This window comes from Cornus florida, unplaced genomic scaffold (assembly GCF_030987335.1).
Source record: "Cornus florida cultivar Cherokee Brave unplaced genomic scaffold, ASM3098733v1 CherokeeBrave_3.0.0_Hap2_Chr08, whole genome shotgun sequence".
In the NCBI taxonomy this organism is placed as follows: domain Eukaryota; kingdom Viridiplantae; phylum Streptophyta; class Magnoliopsida; order Cornales; family Cornaceae; genus Cornus; species Cornus florida.
Window position 1 is genome coordinate 19,609,814 of NW_026775578.1, and position 22,499 is coordinate 19,632,312.

Below are 22,499 nucleotides of genomic sequence, written 5' to 3' on the forward strand. Positions count from 1 at the left end.
ATAATGTTGCATACTCACCTATTTATACCCATGTCACTCGGGTGGGCGCTTGCCTATTTACTCAAAAACTCAAGTTGTTGGATAGTACTACATACTCACATATTTATACCCATGTCACTTCCTATCCGGATCCGATGTGGGACAAGTCTCCCCTTGTAACATTTTCCCACACCTGAACCCATGCGACGCCCTCGTTGTGGTCGAGCCATCCTGCCTACCTGGGGTGAAGACCCGGACGCCCTCCGAGCTGGGCGCTTGGCATGACACCGAATCAATGATTAGGTTTGACTTTGATACCAACTGTAACAGGTGGGTGCTTGCCCATTTATCCAAAAGTTCAAACTATTAAATAGTACTGCATACCCACCCATTTATATATATGTTATTTCCTATTCAGATCCGATGTGAGACAAGTCTACTCTTGTAACAACAATCCTTTCACCGAAGGAATGACTAATCACTAAACTCATATTTCTTTATATTTTGTTTATAGGTAGAATATTAGATCTTAATATTGGAAACAAAATAGAAAATCTCTATACCGTCTCCTTGGCTCTTCAGACCCAAATAAAAAAAGATTGCCAAATTTAAAGTAACGAAAGTTTTTGGGGGTGATCAACAAATTTATTTTATTTTAATAGCTATAAAATATACGTAATTATGAATTTCAAACTTCCTATTTGTTCCATCTAGTTGCTTGCTTTCCAAATTGTGAAAGTTATTTGTCGGGGGAAAAAGATTATACGACTAAACATTGTAAACCTATATAAATTAATACATGATCTTTATTTGGACAATATCCATAGAAAGGAAAGAAATAAAAAAGAAAAAAAGATTGATGATATAAATAATTTGGTTCATAAGATAATTGGAAATCCTCCAATTAATAAAGAATCTAAAAGCTAGATTGGGATTAATATCTGGATTAATCAATGTCCGAGAGAGAGCCCACTTATCAATGATTTATATATAGAACTCTGATAAAAAAAAGAAAAAGGAAAAAAAAAAAAAAGACTATAGGTCAATTGGTGGTCCAATTCCAAATATAAAACTTAATGTTCAAGTTTCGTTATAACATACTTACTATAAAAAAAGACCAAAATCTTATAATATCTTTTTTAGATTTATAAATAATCCACAAAGTTTCTAAAATAATTACTAAACCGTTTAGGTAGTTACCAAAAATGAACAAATCCTTGTCTGGTTAACCCAATAAGGGCACTTTTGGCATTACAAAAAATCCAAATTCTTCCAGTATATATATAAACATGCACATTGTCATTCAGACACATGTTTTGGTTCTTGATATTACATTACTTTCTTCTCCACCCCATAAATTAGTGTGTGTGTAAACACACACAGAGACATACATATATCTACATATATATATATATATATATATATATCTAGAGACAGATCGAGGGGGAGAGAGATGAGCAGAGAGACGATGATGGAGTCCGGTAGGAGGTGTTCACAGTGCGGTCACAATGGACATAATTCAAGAACATGCCAGGAAAAAGGCTACTCCGTGAAGCTTTTTGGTGTGAGTCTTCCAACAGCAAAACAAGACGATGAGTTGATAAGGAAGACCAAAAGCACTGGGAATTTGATTACATGCAACGCAGACCACAGTGCAGCCGAAGCAGGGTACTCCTCTGATTGCCTCATTCGTTCCCAGAAAGTCAAAGCAGCCCATCAAAGTTCAACTAAAAAAGGTGATTGATTATCATTCATTTAATTTAATTTTTTTAATGTAATTTTTTTTTTTTGTTTAATTTAATTTTTGTTTTTGTGTGTTTTTAAAGGGTTTCCATGGACAGAAGAGGAGCATCAAAGTTTTCTACTTGGACTAGAAAGACTTGGAAAAGGAGATTGGAAAGGGATTTCAAAAAGCTATGTACCAAGCAGGACCCCAACTCAGATTGCAAGCCATGCACAGAAGTACTTTTTGAGAATTTCTGCAACTGATGGGAAGAAGCGAAGGCTAAGCCTCTTTGATATGCCCTTCAAAGAACCAGTAATTAATTAACCCCTCTTTTTAAAATTAAGTTACTACATTCACACACTAACACACACACACACATATGTGTAGGTATCCTATATGTTTAACTAACACTTCAAATTTTACAGGATTATCCTCCTCCCGGGTCCACTTTTTTGCCCTCTACTACAATTCCTCAAATTTCACAACAGGTAAAACATACTTATGATACTAATATGGCCTCTGTTTTGTAAAAAACAGAACATTCTTTTTTCCTAGAAAAAGAAATTTTGTGGGTATGTTTAGGATCCAACCAAACAGACCCTTACTAATTGTTTGTTGTACAATATAGTGCCTTTCCAGCAACTTTCTCACCTGAAAAGCACTTCACAGTTTCAGGTTGCAAACCCCATGGAAGCATCCAAAATTTTACCCATGCCTGCAGCTTATGGAGTTACTGATTACATGGTGAGAAAATACCTGAATTCCCAGTCTTATTTCCTCTCTCTCTCTCTCTCTCTCTCTCTCTCTCTATATATATATATATATATATATATATGCTGATTTTCTCATGGTTTATACAGGTGGGAGCCCCAAAAAACATGTCATATGTTCCAACGAACAAGTTTTCGTACCAGGGTTATGTGTATTTCCCTACAAACAATGGTAATTGTGCACCTTATAAGCCTCAAATGGTGGCACAGCGTTTCCCAGGTGGACCATCTCAGACAGAAACTGGCACTTCGTCCACTAAATTCGATGGTCTCGAGCTGACCTTATGAGCAATTTGATTATCATCCAATTGCTTCTTAACTTTGGAAATTACATGTAACCAAGTAATTACATACCGTCTTTTAATTTGACATTTTCTTTTTTCTTTTTTATTTTTATTTTTATGTATTGACCAGCAGTAGATTATGAGAAAATTTGTGAAAAGTCTCTCTATGTGGGAAAAATTATAAATACGGCATATTAAAGCCCTGTTGTTGTAATTACTTCATGTGTCGAATGGATTCGTTTTTCTTTATTTTGTATTCTTTTTGACCAAGTAATGTTTTTTCCGATGGCTTGGAACGAATAACATATATTCACACCTCGTATGAGCCTCCAAAAAATTCTAGGGCAAAGTGACTGGCCCAATTCACCGGGCTTTTGCTCAACCTAAGCCCGGTAATGAAGGGGTCTAATCCAGACCATAAAGCAACCTCAGAGGAAGCCCACAATTATAGCAAAAATATTAGGTATCCAAAAAGGCCCAAAATTAAACCGATAGCAGGAACAATTTGCAGGCCACATTGCAGTCCAGTCCATCTAGGGCAGTCGTGGTCCATGAGGTAGGACCATTAACGAGTCCCACTTCGAGTCTTCGAAGCCTATATTTTGTCTTTGTACGTGTGTGTGTGTGTGTGTGTGTTTTCTTTATTTTATCTTCCCAAATAACTCACCGACTTAATCTTTTAATTTGGGTGTTGGCAGTTGGGGAGGTATATTAAGTGCCATTATTAATATGATTGTTATTGGTATCTTGCTCTCACCTACCCAAACGAGTTTCACTTATATTTCTCACACTATAATATCACAAGAGAATTGTTATATTGGATGATCAGTTCTTTTTAAGTGTTCAAATCAATAATAAACACATCAGGCGATAATAATATCGATTCGGAATTTTTATCAATTCCAAAATCAGATTGCAAAGTCAGCATGGTGTCACGGGCTTAGAGTTTCAGCACCACTCTAGCTGCTCCCGTGCGGCACCAAGACGCTGCTTTCACTCTCGCAAGTACTTGGTCAGCCTAACTCCCGTGCACACCTTAGCCAACACACTCCCCTCGTGCGCTTACTAGTGTTGTAGTTGCCCTTGCCCTCTCCTCACTTGGCTTGCACACTCACACACACTAAGGCACTTAAGTTGGCAAGGAAAGAACACTTCTATTACTTCAAAGAATGCTTTGTACAAGGCTAACACTCAAGCTCTCTACAAGGCTCTCAAGACTCACTCTAGGACTTGTTCCCTGCAAAATGAAGTCCTACCTCTATTTATAGGCATCCCCATCCCTAATGGACGGCTAGGATGCATTCTAACCAACGGTGGAGATTGATTATCTAGAATCTTCTCCCACCTTCTTCACACTTCCATACTTATCTACTAGTATCTACAACATTCTAGAATTCTCCATACTACTCCACACAACTCTGGAGAACTCTAGAACCTTCCACACACTTCTACACATTTCTACACATATCTAGAATCTTCCACATAACTCTAGACTATTCCGGAAGACTCTAGAAACTCCACTTGCCATGCAGTTGCCATGCAGCGTCCTCCTCAGCGTCTGCATGTCGCCTGCGTGGCACAACCTCCATAGGCGGGGCGTGACATTCTCCCCCACCCATTTCCGTGACGCCCTCGCCACGGTTTCTTCAACTGACCCAGCCTCTCGCAGGTCATCAGCACTTGCGCATATGTCCTTGGCCCAAACGTACGAGCGCCCTTCGGGAGATGTGAAGTCCTCACGAGCTCCATCATGTTGACTGCCACCTCTGGACTCTCCTTCCTGCCCACGAGCGGCACCATACATGCGGCCTTGCCTTCCTCGCCTCCAAGTATCATCAACGCACCAAGGCATGGTAGTGGCGCGGCGTTGTTCCTGTCCATGAACTCCAGCCCCAGCACCATGTCGTGGTCGTCCATCTCCGCAACTTGGAAGTCAGCCTTGCCCTTCCATCCTTGCATGCATAGCTCCACCTCCTTGCACACTCTACTCACGCTTGCCTCCTCGGAGTTGACGGCCTTGATCCAGCCCTCCGTCTTGCGCATCTCCATGCCAAGTCGTTGCGCCTCCTCCGGGGTAATGAAGTTGTGTGTAGCACCCGTGTCTACCAACGCTTGCACGGCTTTGCCACCAACCTGCGCATCCACATAGCGCACCCCAGCTACCTTCTTTGCCTTGCCCTTCTTCTTGGTGTCATGCGCCATGCTACTCAGCATCTGCATAGCCCCCATGCACCTATCTTCATCGCTGCCAGCATCGTCCACCCTGCCCTTGCCCTTATCCTTCACAAGGGCGCTCATGGTCTTCTTGTTGGGGCAGTGTCGCAATATGTGCGGCCCTTCGCACAAGTAGCACTTCGGCTCCCACTTGCCCTTATCGCGGCGCTCCCCTTTGCCACTAGCCTTAGACCTCTCTCCATGGTCCTTGCCTTTATCATGGCGTGGGCGTCTCTCCTCATCGCTGTGCTCATCATCACTTGACTTGGGCGAGCCCCTTTTCTTGAAACGACGGTCTCCCCCACCTTTACCGTGGTCCCTCCTGGGAGACGTGGCCCTCTTGTCATCGTGCCTAAAGTCTTCAAGGCGCTCCGCTATAGCCATTGCGGATGCCAAGTCTCTAGGCTCCCTCCTTCTCAGCTCTGTGGCTACCCAAGACTGCAACCCATCAATGAACAAGCATACGCGTTGCCGCTCCGGCATCTCTGGGATCTCCAGCATCAAGTTGGAGTACTCCTTCACATACTCCCTTATGCTGCCCTTCTGCTTCAAGCGCCTTAGGTTGATCATGGCCAGGTCCTCAACGCACTCAGGGTAGAACTGCCTCTTGAGCTGCCTCTTGAACTCCTCCCATGTGTCAACTGCTCTTGCGCCTCTACCAGTGAAGCGCTGCCTCCACCATAGAGCGGCGGTGTCTGTGAGGTACATAGTGCCTGTCTGCACCTTCTCCTCATCATCCTCGATCTCCATGCACTCGAAGTACCGCTCCATGTGCCAAAAGAAGTTGTCAATCTGGCGCGCATTCCTTGCCCCATCGTACTCCTTGGGCTCCGGCGCCTTCTTCTTCCTTGGCTTCACCACGACCTCGCGCGCCTGGGAGAACTCCTTCTTGCACTCGGCAATCTCCACGCGCAAGTCGTCTACCAAATCATGCAAGTCCCTTTCTTTCTCTTGCACCTTGTTGGCGATGCCATCAATCAGCTCGTAGAGCTCCGCCATCCTTCTCTCGAGCCTATTAAACTTGGTCTCCGTGTAGACCAAGTGTGTGGCAAGCTTCTCCTCCAAGCTCTGCTCTAAGATGTGGACTTGGTGGTCTCCTCCGCTAGCCATGTCTACTCCAACAAAGCTCCCTTGACGAACCTGCTCTGATACCAACTGTCACGGGCTTAGAGTTTCAGCACCACTCTAGCTGCTCCCGTGCGGCACCAAGACGTTGCTTTCACTCTCGCAAGTACTTGGTCAGCCTAACTCCCGTGCACACCTTAGCCAACACACTCCCCTCGTGCGCTTACTAGTGTTGTAGTTGCCCTTGCCCTCTCCTCACTTGGCTTGCACACTCACACACACTAAGGCACTTAAGTTGGCAAGGAAAGAACACTTCTATTACTTCAAAGAATGCTTTGTACAAGGCTAACACTCAAGCTCTCTACAAGGCTCTCAAGACTCACTCTAGGACTTGTTCCCTGCAAAATGAAGTCCTACCTCTATTTATAGGCATCCCCATCCCTAATGGACGGCTAGGATGCATTCTAACCAACGGTGGAGATTGATTATTTAGAATCTTCTCCCACCTTCTTCACACTTCCATACTTATCTACTAGTATCTACAACATTCTAGAATTCTCCATACTACTCCACACAACTCTGGAGAACTCTAGAACCTTCCACACACTTCTACACATTTCTACACATATCTAGAATCTTCCACATAACTCTAGACTATTCCGGAAGACTCTAGAAACTCCACTTGCCATGCAGTTGCCATGCAGCGTCCTCCTCAGCGTCTGCGTGTCGCCTGCGTGGCACAACCTCCATAGGCGGGGCGTGACAATGGGCTGCCCTGATCTCTAATCCTGCTGTCTTAGCTTAGTTTGGTGGAAGACAACAATTCCTAGTTTGCCATGGAACACAATAACACATCACAATCTCTAGAACCAGCTAGAGCATCAAGTTGGCTTACATAATCAGAGCATCATCTAGAACCTTGTTTGAAATGGCACCTAGAAACGATCACCATGAGTTTTTGTTATGGATAGATGTTAAACGAAATTTCTGTGTCTCCGATGAATGTAAAATATTTTTCAAAAAATATTTATTTTTAATTTTTGGTGTTTGTTGTCATAAAATATTTATGAAGAAAAAATATATTAAAACTTAATAAAATTAATTTACTTATCAATTTTGGACAAATATTTTTATGCATAGCGTCCAATAGAATCGACTTAAACTTTTGCCCAATACTGAAAAATAAAAATAAAAAATATATATATTTTATCTGAAAAGAAAAATAGAAAAAAATTTTACGCCAAAACAAAGAAGCCGAAATGTATGTAATTTTTGTTAACTGCTACTAATGTATAGCCCTAACATGAAACGTAATACTGAAGTAGCAAAAATATTAACCTTTACTTTGTAAAAAACAGGATTGTAGCTATAGATAATGGACAATCACCCCTGACAAGAGGACATTTAATTACACATACCTCCCCTTTAGTTTGATTTTGTTACAATTACTTCCCGGGTGTTTTGAAATATTGCAATTACACCCTTCGGAGAGACTAACATTAAAGTCTGTTACGTGAGATTACCTTTTTGCCCTTATTATTATGTAAACTGAAAAGATTTAAAGACATTTTCGACGTCTAAATCTTCAAATGAGGCCATGTCAAGAATTGTTTCAAAAGTGCAAATTAGAGCGGAATAATCGTAATATCCCAAAACACACCAGTGACAAATGTAACATACTCAAAGCGTAATTTACCCTAATTAGAATGGTATATTACAAATTTACAACATAATGCTTTTGTACTTATCGAATATATAAATATTGTAATTGTAACCAAACCCAAAATTTTCATGTATTAAGTTTCTTGAAAAAACACGAGTTGTGTGGTCTAAGGTCAAGTGGGTGTTTCTTGCCAATGAAAATACAAATAAATAAAATCCTAGAAATGGCAAGAAACCCACAAGAATAATAGTCCATTTTTTAAGTCCAATTTTATTTTTTTAAAAAATCAAGTTCCCAATGAAGACATCTTCAATATAAAAAATTGACCAAACCAGCTCACAGCACTACTACCATGCAGTATGAATGCGAAGCAATATAGGCAACCTGCTGTACAAACTTGTGGTATTAGCCGGAGTTTAGTAGACAGGCAAGAATATACTTCCGTGCCAAATTGATTTAAAAAAATAAAAAATTAAAAAAGGAAGAAAAAAAGGAGAATTTAACTTATCAAAACACTTATATTTAATTTTTTCCCGGTGTCGGTGGCCGAAGAAAAGCATCAAATATGACAAATTTCTCCACATTTTACCATCTAACAGCTAGTTTGCAATAGCTGTTAAACGAATAAAGCATCATCTTTTACTACTTCTGGGCAAGAAACGATGTAAGAAAACAGAGAAATAACAAAAATACTACCAGAGTAACAACTGATGGTTTGTACCAAAAGAATTGAATTTTAGATTGGGTTTAAAGCAATTGATACAATAAACATTCCAAGGGGTTAGGGGGTGTGTGTAGACCCTCTGATTAAAAGAGGATGGAAATTAAAATGCTATTACAAACCCCTTAACAAGCCGCACTCGGAACCAACTAAGTGGAGCAGCAGCTAGTCTTCTGGCCAACAGGTTGCCCCCGTATCTGCACTGTTGGTGGCCTTCCGTTGTTCATAGATGGTTGGCTTGCCATCCTGCAGTTATCGGAAAAATTAATTATCCAGGGAAGCAATTTGAACGTCAAAAATACTCAATAAACTAAGCAGGTATAGAAAATCCAGAGGAAAAATGTATGTATATGTATACATTTTTCCTAGTATATATGTGTGTGCGCGTGCGCGCGCGTGACGATAACGTGAGGAAAACGATTAAGATGAATTCGGCAAGTGCACAGAAGACCACTTTAGTGTAACAATTAAAGCAGTAACATAATCTACGTTGAGGGCAATGCTGGGGAAGGGGAAAACAAAAACCAACATAGGTAGAGTTAGTAAGAAAATATACAATAACTTGTCATTCGCTAAAGCTATGGCCTTGAAAAGAGCTGAATGGATAAACACGAATCATGAAATTGACCCAAAGCAGTTGGCAAAAAGCTTTGTAGTTATTGTTGAAGAAGAGTTGGAAATTTTCAATAAAATATATAATTCTAGATAGAATGGAACAGTATAATAGTTGCAGCTGATTCCCAAAACAGCTTGAATAACATCAATAATAATAATGCAGAAGAATCATTATAGAATAGAGAAATACAATCTGTAAAAATTTTCATAGAGAATAAAGTAGCTCATTGGACTCTTCATCACTTCAATATAAGGATTAAATACATATCTTTAAATTTTAAAAAATGTCACCGCCGCATCATCCAGGATGGAGATTCGGTATAGAAATTGTGTCCGAGTAACATGGTACCAACTCAATTTAACCAGCATAAATGAACAGTAACCCTGTTTTGACCTTGCTAGACAAAGCATTTAAGCAGTACACCTTTGCTCTCGTATTATTACAATACAAAACAAAACAAAATAAAATATATAAAGAAAGTACCTATTCTTAATGTCAGCAGTCATGGCCATGAAAGCCTGCTCCACATTAGTAGCATCTTTTGCACTTGTCTCCAAGAACGGAATGCCAATTTCATCAGCAAATGCCTTCAAACAGCAAAGAAGCGCATCCCTTATTTTAGTTTTCACTAATTTGCTCCAAGAAAATGCAAGAGATGCAAGACAAACAAGGAAATATAGATTTCACCTTGGCTGTTTCATACGACACAACTTTGTTAGCAGTGAGGTCACACTTGTTTCCAACCAAAAGCTTGTTCACATTCTCGCTTGCATAACGATCAATTTCATTCAGCCATTGTTTGACATTGTTGAAGCTCTCTTGGTCTGTTACATCGTAAACTATCTGCCAAAAAATGCCAGCAACACAAGTATAAAAAAAATTACTACACCCGAAAAATTCAATGGTTCTGCATGAAATGACAAAAATATAAAAATAAGACAATGCACAAAAAAGTTGGAAATTTGAAAAGCTTACTATAATGCCATGTGCCCCACGGTAGTAACTACTAGTTATTGTCCTGAAACGTTCTTGCCCCGCGGTGTCCCACTGCATGTTCCAGAAAATCAAAAGGCAGGGAGAGTGTAAGCTCTACTTCCATAATTGCTAGAAACAATAACTTAAAATATGGCATACAACAATCAAGAACATTAGAGGGATGTGCCTTGGGAACCTACTTCTAACCCAGGACGATAATATAGTGATCATCATCCAGTGTCCATGATGAAGACCCATCAATAAAAGTGACGCATGCAAAAGATATTCCAAACAAATATAAAATCCTATCGAAAGTTTAAAGCAACGCCTTGAACTGACAGGGATGGTAGTGACCGTACATTCATCAAACATCTTAGATGAATGAAGAATACAAAAAAATAGTGGGTGCACAACTGAACCAAACACTCAAACATCACCCCGTAGGCGCAGGCCCATATTAATAAAATTAAGAAATGAAGTGAAAACTATCTATCAGGACATAAACCTCTAGACAATAAAAAATTTAGACCTTTAGTTAGTAACTTATAGTATTCCTTGGCCCATCATGAAAATATATTCCAAGGTTAGTGACCTAAAAGAGAAAACCTTACAATTTGAAGTTTAATGGTCTTTCCCTCTTGCTCCACAGTGCGAATTTTCTGCACAGTGAAAAATAAAAATACAATCAGAACTATTCATTATGCCAAATAAACAATTACTGTAACTAATATACAAGATGCTTACGAAATCAACCCCAATCGTGCTAATATAACTGTCCAGATACGAATCATCCTGTATCAAAGAGATGAAGAAAATTATAGCCTTTGAAGAACTCAGCTTCAATAACAAATAAATAAACAATAATTTCAATCTATAAATAGGAAGAAAAAAAAAATACACAATAATTTCAATCTATTGCATCATCATCACTCAAGTAAAAGGCGATCAATCACTTCAGACTATCTAAACAGATCCATGTCCTAAACATTATGTAACGAAGTGGAGAAGGCCCAAAAAAGATAGGTGCTCATCCATTCTAAATTTTCCCATTGCATACAAGACAAGATACAAAACAGAAAGGCCAGTATAGGTGAGAAAACAAATCCAAACTTCACCATTTATGCATCAAAAGATAGTCTGGGTTGCAATTTTTGGGAGCCCATACTCATTTGGCTTTCACCATTCCTAGCTTATTCATTTTCAATTCTATACCACTTCCACAACATTACCAAGACAAAAAAAAAAAAAAAAACCCTCTAATAATTACCAAATAAATAAAAAGAAGTAGAAAAATAAATATAGCCAACCATCTTTAACATATTGCTTCACCTCTGTTTGTATCCGCCAAATGAGCCTAATTCTCTTCCCAAAACAACAAATGAAACTAGATAAACAAATTCCACAGTTTATGTGATACACTTATGCTTTTTCTTTTTTCTTTTTTCACCTAAAACAACAGTGCAAAGGAAATGGAAAGAAACAAAAGATATAAGAACATACTCCCAACACAATAAGGCCAAATAGTTGTAAAAGAGTTCAAATTCTCTTTCATATGTCTAAATCCCAATGGAGAGAGAGAGAGAGAGAGAGAGAGAGAGAGAGCATCCTAATATTGAATAAATAATTTTTGAATGTTTTACAGATCTATCATACGGTCATACCCTGTGAGGCAAGCCCCTACTAAGGTATCCCATTTGACATCAAACTCAAATAACCTAAAAATATGCAAGACAATAAAAATAAATAAAATAGAGAGAGAGTAGCATTCTAACAGCTTACAGCAAATCTCAGAAGAAGGCATGATTTGCCAACCCCAGAATCTCCGATTAGCAAAAGCTTGAATAAGTAGTCACTGCAAGACAACATGAAATATAGAGTCAATTAGTGCTTTTAATCTGAGTTGTAAAATATAAAGATTAATAGTCATAACGTAACTAAGCATTTCAATGTCAGTTCAGAAAAATAATATTTATGGTCTGTCTTTGAGCAAAACATTGGATATTTTTCTCCAAAAATATTTTGTGAATTGAAGCAAAGAGTTGAAGGTAAACAGATAAAACATAACATTTGCCAAACCTTGTGAACAGGACCAGAAAGTATTCTATCAAATATTCCATCAAAATTTTAAATGGAGCAGGATCGCTAGCTAGCATTAAATGCATTACGCTGTTAAAAGAGAACTTCTATGATTTATCAGGTAAGGCAACATACAAATTGAAGTGTTTTAAGTTTCTGCCCCAAAAATTTGTATGAAGCATGCAAGGTGACAAATTTCAAAATTGATTTCCCACATCTACAGCCCCTTTTGAGTGAACAATGGAATTGTCCCACAATTGTGGTTAGACTTCAAATATTCTCTCATCCAAATTAAATCACCATTAAAAATGAAGAGAGTCAATGTTTACAGATTAAATTTCCAATATCACAGCCTGTAGCACCAGGTCTTTGCTGATGAAATAATTAACCATACCAAATATATTTCAAATATATTTTATATCGGAATTTTTAAATAGTTGGATATTCTTAAGAAGCATAAATTTCTTTAGGCAAACTTCATACAAATCGTTGTATGGAAAAGTATACATCGGATCTTACTGACCTGGAATATAAAGCTCAAGTTGTAATTCCATTTCTATTTATTTATTTTGGGGTAAGTAAGACACCCACACCCACAATTGCCCCTTAAGGATACTTGAACCCTCAATCTTCCACTTGGAAAGTAGAGGAAATACCATTTGACCTAAACTCTTGGTGATTCCAATTCTAATTCTTCTATTCTATGGTGGCATATTGCAATAAATAACAAAATGTGGTCAATGGGACCTCGCCCACTCTTACCACTGTCATTGTGCACCCAAAATATGCCATAATATTGTTGCCATACATAATTCAAGGTCTGTGAACCAACTCAAAATGATGGAAATCACTCTCCAAAAACCTCTTTCTTGGTGTCTCCTTTTGTCCCACCACATAATATCTAGCACCCAAACTCATAGTAAAGTATTGGTAACTAATTTTGGGCTACACTAGATTTAATTCAAAATGAATATTCCAAATCCATTACCAGAGCCAAAAAAAGAAGTGAATTGAGCCCTTGGGAATCACAAAACCCACCGAAAATCCAATTTTACAGATACTGCAAGACACCGAAGCACTTTACTTGGATGAACGGAAAATTAATATGCTCTGGTTGTAAAAAGCTTGTTTTTATGTTTAGCCTCAGACTATCAGTGCGCACTTCTTTAAGAATCAAGGGATATCCTATAATATCAGTCATTGTTATATAATTTGATAATCACAAAAAACATAAATTTGATCGCATTCAACAAAATACAAATAAAGCTAAACCATAGCTATCATTCAGAAAACAAAACTCAATGGATCTGGAACCAGAACATCAGGATCTGGATAAGCCAACCAGGTCGATAATTCCAACCCAAAATAAGCAAAATTCTACAATTAAACCATTCAATAAATAACGTTTACCATCGCTTATATCAAAACTAACCCAAATCTAATCAAAATTATACCTGAAACTTGACTAATTTAACATATAACAAGAAAAATAATTCGATTGGACAAACCCTAAATTTTTCTTATAGAGCTTCATCGGACTTACTATTCGGTATTCATGACTGTGTTGCCGAAGCGAGCTGATCCGACGGTGAAGGAGACAGAGAATTCCCCTTCCAACGGCCGGAATTCGACCGGGAAATAGGATCGTCGCCTAAAGATTTACAGCGGAAAGGTACGGGACGAAAAGGGGGATTTTTGTTTTTTTGAACGGAAATACGGAATAAATTGAACCGAAATGTTCGGAGAGTTTATATATCCATATAAAATACTATTATTTAATATCGAACGAGGCAGGAACACTGGTGGAGTTGACTGGTTTCACCTGAGGGGGAAAGTAGTTTGACGAAAATAACCCCTGGTGTTCATCAAAATTACTTAGACTAACTTATGAATTATCGAAGGGAAAAAAATTGTGAAGTAGGAAACACAAGAAAAAATAATAATACAGTAATAAATATGAAGCATGGAAAGGAAACGTACCAATATAAGATATGGGTATGACAGATATGAACATTATCATCATTTTTGTCTTTATTTAATATTAATGTTGGTTAAATTATTATTATTATTTTTTTAATATATTCTATCATGAGGCATATATAATCTATTACATTTAATTTTTTCTAAAATTTTCTCTTATTACTTCATTTTATATTAATTTAGATCGATCTTTTGTCTCTTATCTAACCCTCTTCACAAGTGCATCTATAGATCCACGTTGAGTATGCTCATGCCATTTAAGTGTAATCTTCCTTATTTTCTTGGTAATAGATGATACATTTAATTTCTTCCCAACCTTTTGATTATTAGTCTATAACTTTCATAATTTTTCTTAATATCTATCTTAGCATTTGCAATTTTGCCACATGAGTATGCTCATACCATTTAAGGTTGGTCAACTGGTATACACGAGAGAATTAGTAAATTATAAAATTCAAAATAAAATTGATGTTGAACAAGTATTAATAAGATCAAGGGTTACAGCTTAACGTTACTTCGTTCACTTTTTAAAGTAAGAAAAACGAGAGTTTGGGTCCTTGATAAAGTAGGTGTGAGTTTTTGATAAAATAAAAAAATCTTATTGAAAATAAGAGAATTAAAAATTTTAAGAAAATAAAAAATTAATATATACCTATGTTGCCCCTGAATATATAGGAAAAAATCTCCTCCTATAAACAGTATTATGTTTGGTCAAGTTTGGAATGCTTCTTACAAAAAAATTGAAAAGGGCATTAATTCGGGTTCTGCATATAAAATTATAAACAAATTACACTTAGGTAAGTACATATTAATAAATTTTGTGCATAAGTGTAAATGTTTGTGCATATGTAGTTAAAGGGAGCCCCAATTGTCTAAACATTATTTTGTAGCTATCAAACCATATTTTGGTGAAAAAATACGCGTTAAAATTCTACCCTATTTGTGATTAGCATAATCATTATTGCAGTAGTTAATGTTAGATTCTTTGGCGGCCACTTGCCAAACACCTGTCAAGAGCATCTTATTCATAAATATCAACCATTGATCCTTGTATTAATTACACTATTCTGCTGCTATAAGTAGTTGGTGGTTTTGCAAGTTGAAGCTTGGTAGGTTAGACTTAAATTAAAAATGATATTCTAAACTATATACTATGTATTACAAAAAATGATAGCCAAAAAAAAAAAATGGAAAGAACTAAACAACAAAAGAAGAAAATAAAGAGCATCATGAAGATTTCATCTCTGAACGTGAACTTTTGTCATCTCGAACTTGGTTTGATAGATTCAAATCCACCATCCCAGTACCTGCTAAAAGCCCTAATTGAGTCCCGTCCGTATCAGTTTCCCCTTCAAGTCCCAGTCCTTCATTTTTTGAAGCAATTGGATCTCTTTGCTTTGAAACATCAACATCTGTTTGAATAAAAAAAACAGAGACTTCAATCACTTTGCATTGAAAATTTGAAACTTCAAATGCTTTACATTATTTTCTTATGCATTTGTGTGCTTGCAAGTAGAGAGGGATAATAGGAACTTTGGAGTCTCATCACAAGCCATGTTACAAAGGGAGTCTTCTATTCCATCGAATTCGAATGAGAAGTGAAATGAGCCTCGCCTATCAGCTTATGCTTTTGACTCGAACTGTTAGTATTATTTTTGAAAAATTAACTTATTTTTTACTATGGTGGTGGTGAGCTTCGTAGGTAACGTCACAATCAACCAATTTTCCAATAAATTTGCTTGGGAATGGCGCTAAGGATTCAAATTCTCACCAAATCCTAAAAGGGAAACGACTTGATGGTTAAAAACTTTTTCTGGCTACTGATAAAAAAATTAATCTCCATCAAGCTGAGAACTGTAAAGAATGTCAATGAATCACATGATGAAACTTACATAGAGAAAGAACATTTTGAGTGATGTGAAAATTGTAAAGATCGCTTGGAAGTGTTTCTAATAAAAGTAATGCTCCAAATACAGATGGATATTTTGTACGCCTTCAACCAATAATCTCCTATAAGAACTCTTGTACGTATTAAAATAAGAAAAAGTCTCTCTCCTTCTGAACCTTTATCGAGATAACCTCTCAACAATTGTCATATCAGTCGATATATTATATAATGGAACTTTTATTTGCTCATCAAAACTTATATGATTTGATATCATTTCTAGAGATGAAATGAGGAGAGATGAGGAACACATAATTACCTGAATTAGAAAAGAACCAAAGAGTAAAAACACATAGAAAGATCACAAAAGGAATGAGATGAACAGCATTCTCTGCAAATCTAAGACGAGCTTTTTCTTTCTTAGCCACGTCTGAGAGTGGTTCAAACGAAGGCAGTTTGTTGGCCTCCAAGGACAGTGCTCGCAGAGCCCGCGAGACCATGGACGAGGGTGATGACAAATAATGGTTCTTGAAATAATCATGATTCGTGCTTGCAGATCTATGCATCTTTCTCTCTTCCTTGGTAAAGATCCAATAATTAGAAGAGAAAGATCATTACAACAAAATTTCAGTGATTTTGAAAATATTAGATTAAACAGAGAGAGAATAGAAATCTCGGGAAGCCGAATTCGATGAGAACGGCTTGGATTTGGGTAGAATCAGTTTCTCTTTTTCTATGTTTTGACTAGGCTTGTGCATGGTTTCCAATTGTATTTCTTTCCCACTTCATATATATATATATATATATATATATATAGAGTATGATGCACAGTCTCAGTCCGAGTCATCACATGCAACTAAAATTATGTGAGTATTCATAAATTAAAAAGCAGACATGATCGAATTCTAAAAATTTAGGCTTTGTTCTTACCTACTTACGAAAAAACTGGCCTATTACATATCAAAACACTCCCCAAAATCTTTTGACATATCCATAACAAAATGAAATAAATCCAAGACACAAAACATATAAAGATACCAAAAATAGAACAAAAACTAAGAGGACACACCCAAAAAAAAAAGGAGAGGCAAACACAAAACAGAGGAGCTAGACTCCCATTTATTTGATCCAAATCCACACCAAAAAAAAAACGACAACATAGCAATAGTACTAATAAAGGAGGTGGAGACATCAATTTAGTTGATCTTTAGAGTGTTCATGAAGTGTTTTCCATCTCCAATATCATTTCCGGAGATAAAATTCAGAAAATCTGTGAAGCTGCTCCCCTTGTAGCCTTTGGGATGTTCTTCATCCACAAGTTCTTTGGCGCTCTCTATCTTCTCATCCATGGCCAGGCCATGGAGACTGGCGATGGAGATTCTGAACCTTTCGGAGTTAAGGGTAGCCCTATGAAACACACCTTTGTACAATCCATTGCTTAGCACTTCAACTTGGTCACCCACATGCACCTGCAGTATGCCCTTAGCTTCCGGGACTAGCCTCCACGAGCCGTCCCTAGGGTCCATGACTTCCAGCCCCGGGGAGCTCTGGAGGACAATGGTTATGCAGCTGTAGTCCGAATGAGGCGGAATTCCGAGTGCTAGCTCCGGATTAGGGCACGGTGGGTAGCCGTTGACAGCCAAAGCTTGAATGCCATCCTCCATCTTGTTGCTTATGTATTTGGTACCTAGGCCAAGGCTCTCGGTGATGGCTTCCATGATCTCCATGGCTAGTTTCCTCACTTCCACAGCATATTTTCCCAACTTTTCTCTGTATCATGCAACAATTTAAATACATAAACTTGTTAATCAAAGACTCTGCTAAATTTGAGAAAAATAGACAACCATATCACTGTTTCTTTGTTAATAGATTGAACTCCAAACTTGAATTTTGTTGTGGAGTTCATTTATTTATATTTATACAAGTCTTGTACGGATCAGATTGATTTTTTTCAAAAGCTCTCATCTGCAATTTTTATAAAACTGTTGAAATCGAATTGATTATGATTCTATGTTTAAACCGAATGGAATTTCTATACAAGACAAAATGAGGCATGACATCATAAATAGGGTTATTTTTGTTTATCAACTTACACTAAAAAAAAATATTAGAAAAATTTAATGTGTGTTACATATGGTACGTTTGTCGATTACAATGCTTTATTCAATAATAATAATAATAAATTCAGTAATATATATAATATATAGGAATATACTTTGTCCATATGAATCCTACAAAATTCAAAGACGATACAGAGTCTAGATTCGGCAAGTCCATGAATAGCCTGTTTGATGATGTTTTTGCTTGCTGTTTGTACCCCCCCTCTCTTTTTTATTCTTTTTATATATAATAAAATCTAGCATACCCTTAAAAAAAAAAAAAAAACGTACCTATAATCTGTTGGATTGTTAGGCCATAACTCAACCCAATTTTTCAAGGGATGTGCATAGAGTTTGAGAAACACCCTCCAAAACTGGGCATTGTCCTCACCATCCTTAATGCTCGTCCCATACCTAACTGGCTTCTTCACGTCATTCGACATCAACTTCATCTTCTCCTCCCTAGGCAACTTGAAAAATTTAGAGGCCAACGAAAGAGCTCCATCCAGTGTTGATTGGTCTATTCCATGATTTATAATCTGGTACATATAAATAAAAATTAGCACACGTGAATGAATATATATATATATATGAAGTCATTTAATTCTTATCATTATTTTGTACAAAGTGACTATTACAAACAAACGACTTACATGAAAAAAGCCATTGCTACGACATGTATTTCTAATGTCGTTGACAACAGTAGATCTTGATGCAGGATCCTTTCCCAACCCGGCCAAGTCGATGATGGGGACATGTGCAATATCCGGATATAAACTAGGCCTATTTGAACTCGAGATTTTGTCACACTTGAGGACGTATGACAGACCCTTCTCTTGTGCTGTTTCACTAGTGTGGAAAGAGCTTGAACTCTTATCACCCTCCATTGTATATATATAAACCCTAGCTAGTTAGCTACTAAGACTCACCAAATATATGGAAAGCAGAGAAAAGAAGAGAGAATGAATTGATAGAAATGTAGAGACATTGCATGGGTATTTATAGGGGTCTCAAAGATGGGATGAGCTCGCACAAAAACCACTGTAAAATCCATAATGGTAAACTTGTCCAGGGACCATTTTGTAAATATATAAAAATTGCTTATCTCAGAATGCAGCTGATTTTACAACGGTGGATTCACTAAGCTTTACCAATTCAACTTTAAAAAAACGGTGGATTCACTAGATTCCAAATTCAACTTTTTATTTTATGTGACGTCTCATACTGGTACTTTTTAAATTTAAATAATTTTGTTTTGGGTTTTTCTTTTTTCTTTTTTCTTTTTTCATCACTTGTATAACTATTCTAAAGAAAACATATTATATTTCAATATTAAAAATTAAAAATTAAATCATCTGCAAATATTTTGCCATCATTTTGATAGGAAATTTTGTGATTGCATTCATAAATGAACAAATCTTAATTTTCAATTGGTTAATTATATTTAAACGAAGTTAATTAATGGATACAAAAACAGATTCATAGATTGAATTGCTAAACGGTTTTGGACACAGAGGGAACTATAGGAGAAGGGGCTTGTACCAAACCCGCCCCTAGTTTTAGTATATACTTTATTATATATAATGTCACATATGAAGCCTTATCTTTGGTGCGCCATAATACCTGAGGATTGTTACTGAACATCATTCGAGTGACTCCAAATTTATGTTTGCTAATAATAGATTTGGGAGAGTCTTAAATCGACCCAAAAAAAAATGATGTCGATCCTCAAACAGTATTTGTTTTGACACTGGCAAATACGTGGCCAGGAGGGCTTCACGAAGGTTAATGGACCTCTTTAAGTCTTATCTATAGGGAACATACTTAAAATTCACAAGTGAAAATATCAATTATTTTTAGTGGTACGTGGGTCCTACTGTTTGTACACATCTCTTGAATTGTTTCTTTCATTTGTGATATGGGTTCGTTTCATTCGGTGCCATGGCGACATGTACTGATGAGCACCGGTGGCAAATGACAATTCGTCTTCATGTACTGATGAGCACCGGTGGCAAATGACAATTCGTCTTCGTTCATGATAATCGTGTCGTGTCGATGTAAGATAGAAATGATAAATTATGACACGACACAATAACACAATACGAATATAATATGAGTTAAAAGAATTTAGGTTAAATATAAATGAGTTTAAGTCATAAAATAATCGACATGATTAATCTGTTAACTTAATCGTGTCGAGTTATCGTTAAGGGGTTCAACCCGTGTAACCCGTTTATGATCCATTTAACTCAACATGTTATAATCGTGAATATGACTTATATATATATTACCTCTTTAAACTCAATTACTATGAATAGTTAAGTTATTTCAACATAAATTTTATCTATACATTATGATTTTTCTTTTTATTTTGAATATTTGGGTTAATTATGACAAATTTTTTCTATTATTTTGTATTTGATTAAATATTAAATGTCTCGTTTTGATAAATAGGTCATTAAACGGGTTAACACGTTTAATTACCTGTTTAATAAACGGGTTGAGTTAGTGTTGATGAATCCTGATACGATTATTAAATGGGTTGTGTTCGGATTTACCTATTTAGTATAATACTCTTATATCGACACGACACGAACACAATCCACGAATACAAATTGCCACCTCCAATGTAAGGGTATTCTATTAAACAGTTCAATTCGAACACTATCCGTTTAATAATCGTTTCAGGAACCTTCAACACTAACTCGACCTGTCGTATAACCCGTTTAATGACCTATTTAATAAAATTAAATATTTTATTATTTAAATTATTAATAATACTCTATCAAACATTAAATACTAGAAAAATATAAGTTTAAATCCAATCAAATTACTAAATAATTTCTAATTTACAAAAGAATAAATTATAAGATACAAGTTTAGATAATTATTTTAGAATTTAAATAAAAATTTGTTTATGACACGTATAGTTAAACGGGTATAAATGGGTAGAGGCGGAGCAAGGATTTTAAAATAGGGGGGCTAAAGAAAAAATTCAAGCAGAGAATTTACTGGGAAAAAAAAAAATTTCAAAGTAGAGAAGATGAAAACACCAACAACAATACCACACCAAATAGTCCCTTGGTTTTCTTTAATTTTCTAGTTCTAATTTGTTTGTAGGCTTGTTTTTTGGGTTGGACCATTTATCATTTATGTTTTTATTATAGATTGGGCAACTTAGGCTGGACTATGGCTAATGGAAATAATAGTACTAATTATTATTATTATTATTATTTTAGACCTGGGCTACCAGGTTAGCCCATAGGGAGCTTCGCCCCCGCAAACGGGTTACACAGGTTAAACCCCTCAACTTAAACACGACACAATTAACCAAATGGGTTAATCGTGTCGACTTATTTATGACCCGAACCCGTTTAAGGTCAACCCATACCCGTTTAACTCTTATCGTGTTTGAGTCGTGTTGGCAAGTCGTGTAAAACTTTGTCACCCTTACTGATGAGATAATGAGTTTTATTTTAGGGCAAATTACATAAAATTCCTCTCACACTTTTATTTTTTGGCACAAAACTCCTTACAAACAATTTCATCAAAAACCCTTTAGAAGTATATAATTGTTGCAAACTGATATTATAATGATAAAACCAACGGGCCAGTGGCTTAGCGGTATCAGCCTCTTATTTCCCAAAGTGAGGTCAGGGGTTCAAGTCTCAGAAGAGATAAGTATGTGTGAGTACCAACTAGGAATATATATATATATTAATGATAAAAATGTCCCTTAATATAAATTTAAGAAAATTTAAATTTTCTTTAAAATGATTTTCAATTTAAGTTTTATTTTCTTTTTTAACTTTAAAATAGTAAAAATTTAATAAAATTTTAAAAATTGTTGCAAGGAATTTTTGTTTTCTTATAAACGCGCCATTAATTATTTTTTTTCAAAAATAAATTTTAATAACACTATGGTGGATGAGTTATTTGTATTAATTTTAATATTATATTAAAGGGCACCATTTACTTAAATTTAAATTAAGGGATATTTTCGTTATTATAATCTCACACGGTTTTTTAATGGTAATAACTAAAAAGTCCTTTTTACAATATTTTTACATTCTTGAGGGAGTTATATACCAAAAGTAAAAGAGAAGTATTATTTGCTCAAAAAGTAAACTTTAAGGGTGTTTTAGATACTTAACCCTTTATATTTTATATAAAAACATTCTTAACTATATATAGCTTGGAAGAATGCTATTGTTTATTTGGTTAATTTGATACAATTGTGTAAAATTTGAAAGGATGTTTATTAAGTTTATATTTTTTAAATGAATTTTTGAAACTTTAGTGGAAAGATTAAAGAAAAAAAAAATGATTAGGAATTTAAACGAGATGAAAATAGGTGCGAAGGTCGTTTGTTAAACGGTTTTGCGGGTATATGAGGTAAGCTCAATTTAAAGGGCCGTCGATTCCAAAAACTCAAATATTATTTTA

The 22,499-nt window shown here is 36.2% G+C and overlaps 4 protein-coding genes across 4 annotated transcripts; 1 reads left to right on the plus strand and 3 right to left on the minus strand.

Annotated features, from left to right (window-relative positions):
- Positions 1–1,450: 1,450 nt before the first annotated feature.
- On the plus strand, positions 1,451–2,763 carry LOC132269827 (probable transcription factor At5g61620). The gene is made up of 5 exons (XM_059771062.1): positions 1,451–1,715; positions 1,806–2,017; positions 2,131–2,193; positions 2,345–2,449; positions 2,620–2,763. Exons 1-5 carry the CDS (start codon positions 1,451–1,453, stop codon positions 2,761–2,763), a joined length of 789 nt encoding a protein of 262 aa, XP_059627045.1.
- Positions 2,764–8,366: 5,603 nt separating this feature from the next.
- LOC132270644 (GTP-binding protein YPTM2-like) lies at positions 8,367–13,842 on the minus strand. The gene is made up of 8 exons (XM_059771825.1): positions 13,633–13,842; positions 11,793–11,865; positions 10,758–10,805; positions 10,625–10,672; positions 10,014–10,085; positions 9,726–9,881; positions 9,522–9,625; positions 8,367–8,668 (listed from the first exon to the last, which is right to left on the minus strand). Exons 1-8 carry the CDS (start codon positions 13,644–13,646, stop codon positions 8,572–8,574), a joined length of 612 nt encoding a protein of 203 aa, XP_059627808.1. The 5' UTR covers positions 13,647–13,842; the 3' UTR covers positions 8,367–8,571.
- A 1,454-nt stretch (positions 13,843–15,296) lies between these two features.
- Positions 15,297–16,454, minus strand: LOC132269828 (uncharacterized). Its single transcript, XM_059771064.1, has 2 exons — positions 16,274–16,454; positions 15,297–15,481 (listed from the first exon to the last, which is right to left on the minus strand). Exons 1-2 carry the CDS (start codon positions 16,452–16,454, stop codon positions 15,297–15,299), a joined length of 366 nt encoding a protein of 121 aa, XP_059627047.1.
- Positions 16,455–16,802: 348 nt separating this feature from the next.
- Positions 16,803–18,940, minus strand: LOC132268469 (flavanone 3-dioxygenase 3). The gene is made up of 3 exons (XM_059769310.1): positions 18,707–18,940; positions 18,345–18,592; positions 16,803–17,724 (listed from the first exon to the last, which is right to left on the minus strand). Exons 1-3 carry the CDS (start codon positions 18,938–18,940, stop codon positions 17,151–17,153), a joined length of 1,056 nt encoding a protein of 351 aa, XP_059625293.1. The 3' UTR covers positions 16,803–17,150.
- Positions 18,941–22,499: the final 3,559 nt, after the last annotated feature.

Excerpts from the sequence above, each read along its gene's own strand:
- LOC132269827 (XM_059771062.1), top strand. The coding sequence starts at position 1,451 with ATGGAGTCCGGTAGGAGGTGTTCACAGTGCGGTCACAATGGACATAAT. Across the intron at positions 2,018-2,130 it reads ATATGCCCTTCAAAGAACCA|GATTATCCTCCTCCCGGGTC; the intron begins GTAATTAATTAA and ends CAAATTTTACAG. Across the intron at positions 2,194-2,344 it reads TTCCTCAAATTTCACAACAG|CAACTTTCTCACCTGAAAAG; the intron begins GTAAAACATACT and ends GTGCCTTTCCAG.
- LOC132270644 (XM_059771825.1), bottom strand. Across the intron at positions 10,086-10,624 it reads AGACCATTAAACTTCAAATT|TGGGACACCGCGGGGCAAGA; the intron begins GTAAGGTTTTCT and ends TGGAACATGCAG. Across the intron at positions 9,626-9,725 it reads TGTCGTATGAAACAGCCAAG|GCATTTGCTGATGAAATTGG; the intron begins GTGAAATCTATA and ends TGCTGTTTGAAG.
- LOC132269828 (XM_059771064.1), bottom strand. The coding sequence starts at position 16,454 with ATGGTCTCGCGGGCTCTGCGAGCACTGTCCTTGGAGGCCAACAAACTG. Across the intron at positions 15,482-16,273 it reads TTGGTTCTTTTCTAATTCAG|ATGTTGATGTTTCAAAGCAA; the intron begins GTAATTATGTGT and ends TTATTCAAACAG.
- LOC132268469 (XM_059769310.1), bottom strand. The coding sequence starts at position 18,940 with ATGGAGGGTGATAAGAGTTCAAGCTCTTTCCACACTAGTGAAACAGCA. Across the intron at positions 18,593-18,706 it reads GTAGCAATGGCTTTTTTCAT|ATTATAAATCATGGAATAGA; the intron begins GTAAGTCGTTTG and ends TATATGTACCAG. Across the intron at positions 17,725-18,344 it reads AACAATCCAACAGATTATAG|AGAAAAGTTGGGAAAATATG; the intron begins GTACGTTTTTTT and ends TGCATGATACAG.